This window comes from Scylla paramamosain, unplaced genomic scaffold, assembly GCF_035594125.1.
Source record: "Scylla paramamosain isolate STU-SP2022 unplaced genomic scaffold, ASM3559412v1 Contig32, whole genome shotgun sequence".
NCBI lineage: Eukaryota > Metazoa > Arthropoda > Malacostraca > Decapoda > Portunidae > Scylla > Scylla paramamosain.
In genome coordinates this window covers 555,918-565,000 of record NW_026973697.1, presented here as the reverse complement: position 1 = coordinate 565,000, position 9,083 = coordinate 555,918, and the positions used below count along the sequence as shown (strand labels likewise).

At 45.0% G+C, this 9,083-nt stretch overlaps 1 protein-coding gene across 1 annotated transcript; it reads right to left on the bottom strand.

Moving 5' to 3' along the window:
• Positions 1 to 7,090: 7,090 nt before the first annotated feature.
• On the bottom strand, positions 7,091 to 8,878 carry LOC135097808 (terminal nucleotidyltransferase 4B-like). Its single transcript, XM_063999864.1, has one exon. It carries the CDS (start codon positions 8,876 to 8,878, stop codon positions 7,091 to 7,093), a length of 1,788 nt encoding a protein of 595 aa, XP_063855934.1.
• Positions 8,879 to 9,083: the final 205 nt, after the last annotated feature.

Genomic DNA, 9,083 nt, shown 5'->3' with positions numbered 1-9,083 from the left:
CACACACACACACACACACACACACACACACACACACACACACACACACACTTAGGAACGCAAAAATATAATCAAAATGATAAAAAAAAAAAGGAAAAAGAAAACGGAAAAGGAAGTTGTATTATAATGGCCAATCAGCGGTTTTTTTTGTTTTTTTTTGACCCGTCACGTAGTTGGTCATCAGTCACACCCCACCTGCAGCTTTCTGACGCCTGTTTAATATTTTAGGATAATGTCCCAGACCAGTGCCGCGCTCGCTAGACTCAGAAAAAGTTCCCTTGATTAATGGTCTTTTTTCCTTTCTTTTTCTTCTGCGTCGATAACACACACTGACTGACTGCCTAAATAGTTCAGGTCTATTTTTGGATCTTTCGTCATCTTCTATTAACCATTTTTAACAGACTCTAGCTGATGTTGCCTGTAGATTTATAGAGTATTCACACTTTTGCTATTTTGGATAGTCACTATGGGCTTTTCATGAGGGACTGGGACTTTAAAGAGCCCTTTTTCTTCCTTTCGTCGCCCTAGGCCAGTCCCCTTCTTAAAAAGAAAAAAAAAACTCGAGATTCCTAATGTTACAGGACCTCGACAATATTTAACTGTAGTGAACGTTACTAGAAAATTTCAAGTGTTTTCAATGAATGGCCAAACAAATCAGGATTCTTAAATGTTTCGGCATCTTATTTCAACTCCTTTTAACAAAGTGTACTGGTTATTGATAGATTTCGAGAGTGTTTCTACTGACTGCCTAAACAATTCTTAAATGTTGAGGCGCCTTATCTTGATTTGTTTTAATTTAATAGGTTGTGGTGGAGGTTAATATTGGATATCAAGAATAGGACTGAATGAATCACCTTTTGAAAACTGAGTTATACTGCAGCAATAACAAGCTATACGAGGAGGAGAAGGAAGAACAACAACAACAACGACAAGAGGAATACCTCTCCTGACCTCTTGACCTTGTGCAAGCTTTTGGTGCAGTAATGTTCCCGTACGCCGCATTGCAAAGAGGCGGCGGCGGCGGCAGCGGTGGCAGTGGCGGTGGTGGTCGAGGCACAATTCGCATACTGACGGTCGCACAGGTCGATCGTCCCCTTTAAGGAATAATCAGGCAAAGCTTCGCGGCAGAGTGCAGGTGACGGCAGCTGATTCCTTGCGTGGCAGGGAAGGTTGCAGCCAAAGACGATAATGAAGAGACACAACAGAGAAACAATGCAAGACTTCTCTCCCCTTTGTGTATCTGTCCTGTTGACTTGATCTGTGTGTATTGATAAAGACACGATTTATATGAGTAATTTTGGAACAATAAAGCTGATGGGTTTGTGATGGCAACTGTTGTGGTTACCACTATTTGTACTACTGTTATTACCATTATCAAAACTACTACTTCTAATGCTACTACTACTACTACTACTACTACTACTACTACTACTACTACTACTACTATTACTTCTCTACACCACCACCACCACCACAGACTAGTATTTCTCGTCTCTGGGGCATCGCGTGTGACTCCTCGGCTTACCGTGAACTGAATGTAGCTTTCCAGCACTGCTCCCTCCAGTGGCTCGTGTCAAACAGCATACTGAATGTACGCCATCACCCTGACGGCGAGGCGCACCTTTAGCCTGTCGGTATTCGAGGACTGTGACCCCCTTATGAAATTAAACTCGTATTCTCAAACGCTTTGCTCTCTCACCACTGCTATTTTCAAAGGCCACAAAGATGATTAGCCCGGGTTCTCAAGACTGTTCACCTTTTTCATAAAGTAGAAATCTTGTTCATCTGTCATTAGAACCTTAAAAAAGCACCCTTTAAATTATGTGTGGCTTCAATTAGAGCCTTTTCAAAGTAGTGGACTCAGAAAACATTTGGTCTCTCGCCACAACTATTTGGAAAGCCACAGAAGTTATTACCCGCGTTCTCAAGACTGCTTCTCCTTTCGGTAATATATAATATATAAATCTTGTTCATCTGTCACTAGAGACATAAATCCACCCTTTTAAAACCCGTGTAACTTTAAAAAGATTATTTTTCAAGCCCACAGAGATGACTAACCGGGTTTGCAAGACTGTTTCTCCTATTAATAAAGCAAAAATCTTGTTAATCAATCATAGGAATCGTAAAAGCGCCCTTGAAACCTTCAAGTAGAGCCTTTGTAAAGTAGTGGAGGTGCGGTGTTTCAGAAAACGGCCCTTACTAGTGTGACGCCACAGTGGGCGCATTCAAGACCCCCGAGCCGCGAGTAAGTTGCCAATAAAATATCGGTACAAATGGCTGACTTCCTGAGTAGCGACGTGTGTGCAATAAATATGGTTGTCCCCTTTTCCGCGTGTCATCGCTGGCTGGGGGAGGGTAAGGAACTTTGATATGGGAGACGGGAAGCAGCAGCAGCAGCAGTAGTAGTAGTAGTAGTAGTAGTAGTAGTAGTAGTAGTAGTAGTAGTAGTAGTAGTAGTAGTAGTAATAGTAGTAGTACGATTAGGAGAATTAGAAGAAATAAGAGGAAAAGGAATTACGATTAGGAGGATTAGAAGGAATAGGAGGAGGGATCTGGGAACTAGGAAGCTTTAAGGTAATTGCGGTGGTAGCACGTGCACTGTCCTAGTCTGAGCGCCTCACTACCACGGGCCTGCCTCTGCCGAAAATGTAAAGAAAACACAAGCACCGCCAAACACCATAAGACATACTAAGATGAAATTGTCCTGAAGGAAAATCAAATCAAACAAAATTTGTTCCACCTTTCCTCCCTCCACCTCCACCTCCTTCCCTCCCTCCACCTTTACTTCCTTCCCTTCCTCCATCTTCACCTTCCCTCCCTCCCTCTAACTCCACCTCTTTCCCTTCCCATGTACTCCTCCAGTTGTTTCTGTCCCTTGCATCTTCGTATGTGACTCCCGTCTTTGTAGTTCTACCGCAAATCCTTCCCTCCATCTCACTCACTGTCTTCTCGTCGATCTTCTCTCAACTTGTCTGAATGTCAACAAAGGATGTCCACAGCAGTGAAAGAATAAATCACCGGGCAGCTTGGCTTTACTGGGCAGCACAAAGAGGGAATGAGAGGTGCAAGTGTCCCTCAATATACAGTTGCGAGGCGGAGGCGTGAGATGGATGTCTGTCTCGTGTGTGGCTAGGCGAAGTTAAGCTTCGGATTCCACATTCCTGGAGCTTTGTTCTTGTAAACTTTTCCGGTAAACTTGTAAACTGGTTTCTAAGACATGGCGTTTGTGATAATGTGCGTTGTGTGGATAATGATGATGATGATGGTGATGATATTGCCATGATTTGTTCACGCTGTGATTTTTTATCTCAGCTTCTCTGTGGTTTATATTTTTCTAGCTTTTTTTATTTATCTAATAATTTTTTTGTCTCAATTTTATCTCAGTCTTTTGTTATTTTTTTCTTTATTTATTTTCTTGGCAGTAAACACCCGCAGCGCTTCTTTATCAGACTTGGGCATGATTGAAAAAAAAAAAAAAAAAAAAAAAAAAATATATATATATATATATATATATATATATATATATATATATATATATATATATATATATATATATATATATATATATATATATAATTTTATTTTCATTATGGTCTGGAATAGTTTTTGATTGTGATTAAATTGTGATGACTTTAGTTTTGCTGTTTTTTTATTATGATTATTTTTTTTTGTATGATTTGGATTAGATTATGATTATAATCACATTTGGGTGTTATTATTTATAAGAAGATAATGATTAGCAAGGATTAACCACAATGGCTAGACAGGTGGCAAACTACATCTATTAGGTGCACTGCTCCATATGTGAGCACAGTAATATAACTGTTTCAATCACGTACTAACTGATGGCATTAAAAACATACATTGCGTGTAAGAGATGTTATTTGTTTTTGCTTTAAGTTAATGACCTTCATCCAAGGAATGTCCTTAATCCACTGTCCTTAATCAACACTTTCTCAATCTTCTCTCCTTAATTCAGGCTATTTTCTTAGTCTGCTATCCTTAATCCACACAATTATTTCATGCAGTATCTTTAATGCACACTATTTATTTAGTCCAGCATCCTTAATCCCCAATATTTCCTTCATCTGACATCCTTCATCCAGAACATTTATTTAATGCACTCTCCTTAATGCAGACTTTTCGTAATGTCCTCTCCTTAATGCAGACTATTTATTTAGTTCAGTATCCTTAATACGGACACTTCCTTTATCTAATATCCTTAATCCAGACTACTTTCTTAATCCACTACCCTTAATCCTTCAATTGCGGACAGAAATAGACATCATAATACAAGGCGAAAATCTAAATGCAAAAGTACACAGTGTAATGAATGACAAGACGGTGATGTGAAATGTTGCACCACAGGAAAGTGATTACACCAAACTTAACAAACTCCAAAAAGCACGCCAACATTTGACTTGCTGGAGAATGATGGCTCCGCCCACCAGAAACCTCTCTCTCTCTCTCTCTCTCTCTCTCTCTCTCTCTCTCTCTCTCTCTCTCTCTCTCTCTCTCTCTCTCTCTCTCTCTCCACCCTTTCCCTCTCTCTCTCTCTCTCTCTCTCTCTCTCTCTCTCTCTCTCTCTCTCTCTCTCTCTCTCTCTCTCTCTCTCTCTCTCTCTCTCTCTCTTTCTCTCTTTCTTTCTCTCTGTGTCGGAATCAAACACGCCAGAAAAAGCAAAAGAGAAAGCAGTAACTATTGTCATTTAATAGGAAGGCAAGGAAGAGGAAGAGAAGAGGAGAAAAATAAGAGAAGAGGAAAGGAGAGGAGAGGAGAGGAGAGGAGAGGAGAGAAGAGAAATGAGGAAAGAAGAAAAATGAGGAGAGGAGATGAGAGAGGAGAGGAGAGATAAGAGGAGAGAAGATAAGAGGAAAGGAAAGGAGAGGAAAAAAGAAAAGGGAAGAAAAGAGAAGAGAGAAAAGAGGAAAGGAGAGAAAAGAGGAAAGGAGAGAAAAATGAGAGGAGAGAGGAGATGAGAGAGAAGAGAAGAGAAGAGAAGAGAAGAGAAGAGGAGAGGAGAGGAGAGAAAAGAAAAGAGGAGAGAAAAGAGGAGAGGAGAGGAGAGAAAAGAAGAGAGGAGAGAAAAGAGGAGAGATGTAAGGAGGGGAGAGAGGAGAGGAGAGAGAGGAGAAGAGAGGAGAAAGGAGAGGAGAAAGGAGAGGAGAAGAGAGGAGAAAGGAGAGGAGAGGAGAGTAGAGGAGAGGAGGAGAGGAGAAGAGAGGAGGAGGAGAGGAGAGGAGAGGAGAAAGGAGAGAGGAGAGAAGAGGAGAGGAGAAGAGAGGAGGAGAAGAGAGGAGAGGAGAGGAGAGGAGAAAGGAGAGAGGAGAGAAGAGGAGAGGAGAAGAGAGGAGGAGAAGAGAGGAGAGGAAAGGAGAGGAGAAAGGAGAGAGGAGAGAAGAGGAGAGGAGAGGAGGAGAGGAGAGGAGAAGAGAGGAGAGGAGAAAGGAGAAAGGAGAGGAGAGGAGAGGAGAGGAGAGACAAGAGGAGAAGAGAGAAAAGAGAAGAGAGGAGAGGAGGAGAGAGGAGAGAGGAGAGGAAAGGAGAGGAGAGGAGAGAGGAGAGGAAAAGAGAGAAGAGGAGGAGAGAGAGGAGAGAAGAGAGCAACAGCCTGAGGCAGAGCGAGCGAGGTCTTTCACCTGTCCAGAGTCATCATTCTGCCCGGCAAGTGAAATTTTAGCGCGCTTTTTTAATTCATCGTGTTGGTCCAATATTTTGTGTACCACTTTGATGTGCCGTAGTATTTCACATCACAGTCTCCTCATTCATTGTATACTTCTACATTTAGATTTTCGCCTTGCATTATGATGTGTTTTTTTTTTTTTTTTGTCCGCAGTTGAAGGATTAATCGAGACTACTTTCTTAATCCATTATCCTTAACCAAGACTGTTTTTAATCCTCTGTCGTTGATCCCAAGTATTTTCAGTCTACTATTCTTAATCCAGAGTATTTTCTTAATCTATTATCCTTAATACCAACTATTTTCTTAATTCAGTATCCTTAATGGAGACTATTTTCTTAATCCACTAGCCTTCATTCTGATTATTTTTCTAATCCAGTATCCATAGTTAAGACTATTTTCTTAATCCACTATCCTTAATTCGGACTATTTTCTTAATCCTCTATCCTTAATCCAGACTATTTTCTTCATTTAACAGTCTTAATCCGGAACAATTTGCCTAATGTCCTTAACCCAGACTATTTCTGTACGCAGTTCATTTCTCCTATTTTCTTTTTGTGAGCTACATGTGAGCAGGCTTTTTATTCATTTATTTCATCTCTGTGCTGATCTCCATGATACATTACATAAAAATGAAGTCAGATAGGACGCATGAGGGCGGCCCGCTCAGTGAGGGAACATGTCGAGGCGGAACTGTTTTTCTGTTGAGCTTCTGTTGAGGTCATGGTGGAATGAACATAGTCTGTGGCTGCTGGTAATTCACAGAGCCTGCGTGTCCTGGTCCTCCGTGTCCTGCCTCTTCTCCTTAGCCTGGGTGTCATGATCCTCATTATCATAAAGTTATTCTTTGACTTCCTATCTGTTTGTTTGTTTTATATAAGTTTTTTTTTTTTTTGCATTTTACATATTTGTTTGAAGGTAGTGATACTCCTACTGCTTGTCACGCTTGTCATTTTTGTCTGAGCTTCTTCCTAAGCAGTAAAATCTCAGTGTGATTTGTTTGTGGTTCTTCATTGTCTTGAAGCTCCATCACAACCTCCTCTTCCTTGTCCTATGGCAGAATCTCGTGGTGCTCGACAACTTAAGGCTTCTTCACCTGCATCTCAACTGGTCCCATAATGCTGTGTCGCGTCCTGGCTGCTCCAAGCCTGGTATCGATGTCTCTGCCGAGGCCTCTGCTCACGCCCCTCCCAACGCGTGCCTGTTCGTGCCTCTGCCTAGCCCATCGCTGATGCCTGGCCGTGCCTGCCACGCAATCCTCCTTGCTTGCTTCTCTGATTTTGTTTGACATAAGACCACGCCCTATAGCCTTGCTGATCTCGATGCTGGATGCCCTCCGCATGGCTCTGGTAATACTGTTTCCAATAATCCTGGTGACCGTGATGATGACGTGTCTCCTCAGGGCTCTGGTTACACCACTCCCAGTAATTGACAGAGCTGCGGTAATAATAGCCCCTGGTAATAATAACCCTGGTGAACCGTGTGTTGACGCTGCTGTTGAGGACTGTGGCGGTACACTTCCCCGTATCCCTGCTGATGACTGTGGTGATTGCTTTTTGATCCTGTGTGGCTTGGGTATTGCTTGTTTTGTTGAAGGGTTAGCCGAGACACCGGGTGATGCTCCACCTGAGCAGCGAGTTGAGAACTCTGTTCATACTTGTGATGACGCTCCTGCTGAGGCAGCCGAGGGCCTTGTTGCTGATAAGCGCACTGACGACTGTAATGAATGAGGCCGTCTGGGAGGCATCGCGAGGGAGCGCCGTACCCCAGCAGCAACTGGCCCAGCAAGGAGCACGGCGAGGTGTACCGGCCTGGGGCGTGTGCGGCGGGCGCCAGCACCAGGTACGCGTGCTGGAAGGCCCTTCGCGCCTCCCAGACACGGAAGGACGATCGGCCCAGATCATTGCCAGGTGTCAATGGGTCCTGGATACACAGATCTGCCCGGCGGTGGCCGCCAGGCATGACGGTGGGCACGTCCTCTTTCCGCAGGTAGCGGCCGCCCCCCAGCACGCTGATGCCCGTCGTGGCGTACGAAAACTGGTGTCCATAAAAATAGAAGAATCTTAAAAGCACCAGAGCAGGCTCTTCTCGTTCCTCAGGCGGGACCTGCAGTTGGAGGAGGCTAGTGGCCATGAGCGTGACGGCGTAGGAGGAGACGCCTCCTGTGAAAACTTGGCCAAGGTTTAATTGTTTCAGATAATATCTCACGAACAGAACTACAGGCGTCAGTGTGTTAAACTGCTTTTTGAAGTCTGCCACCAGCACCGCGGCGCGCACAGCCGCCTCGCCGCCGAGAGACACGTCCACCTCCACTCCGGTCTGCTGATGAACAAATTTAACCAGAGGAACAGTGGCCTTCTCGAGAACCTTGAGTGAGCCAGGCAGTGCCACGTCCTGCTGCAGGAGGGCGTCTCTCAGAACCAACAGAGGCGGCGGCGAGGGTGGCCACTGTCCCACCAGCGTGAGGTCGACGTCGCTGTCCGGCAAGTACAGGCCGTTAGCCAGGCTGCCCGTGACCTGCACTTGGGCCGCGGGCCACAGCGCACCAACCACGCCCCTCACGTCTTCCACCGGGCGCATCCTGCGCCGGGACTCCTCCTCCGTTCCTCCCGCCCAGCGATGGAAGTCCAGGACTTCTTGGCGAAGAGCCTGCAGGGAGCCGTTGTAAGAAGGCGCCGGATACTGCCATGGTGCAGGCTGTGTGATTGCTGCAGTGTGGTGGTGTGGCTGGCGTGTCAGGTGGTGATCTATGACGGCGACTGGGGACCTGTTCACGTCTTCCTTGATGTGCTCTTCCACCTCAGTAATCGCTGCTTCATGTTGCTGCTCAGCAGCAGGTTCCCCCTCGAGAGTGTCGCCAGCAGGGAAACAAGAGTCGTTGTTGTTGTTGTTGTTGTTCTTTGCTTCTACAGTTTCTTCCTGCAAATTGTGTTGAGCCTCCAGACTTTCGTTTTCCCGCGACTGTTCCTGAATTGTACACGCCGCGTCAGACACTTCCACTGTCGTCACTTTCCCTTCCTCGTCATTATCTTGGTTTTCCTCGTCTTTCTGCCCCTGCTTCTGTTCATTCTCTCTCTCCATGCCCTCCTCTTTTTCCATCATCGTCACTTTCTCTTCCTCGCCGGTGTGTTGTTCCTGCTCACCTTTCTGTTCCAGCGTGCAATCTAGGAGGATCGTCCTGGCCTCTTTCTCTTCCATTATATTACTTTCATCTTCCTCATCGTTGTGGTCACCCCGTCAGAATCATCTGATTTCCTGCCTGCTTTGGCTCTGTGGATAGCACTTCATGTTCTTCCACCACCCACGCCTCCTCTTCCTGTTGTTCCAGCATCAGTTCTGGCACTACTGGCACTGCCTCCTCGTCCTTCACTAACGTCACGCTCTCTTCTTCGTCCCTGTGGTG

Coding starts and splice junctions, on each gene's coding strand:
- LOC135097808 (XM_063999864.1), bottom strand. CDS start 8,878: ATGGAAGAGAAAGAGGCCAGGACGATCCTCCTAGATTGCACGCTGGAA.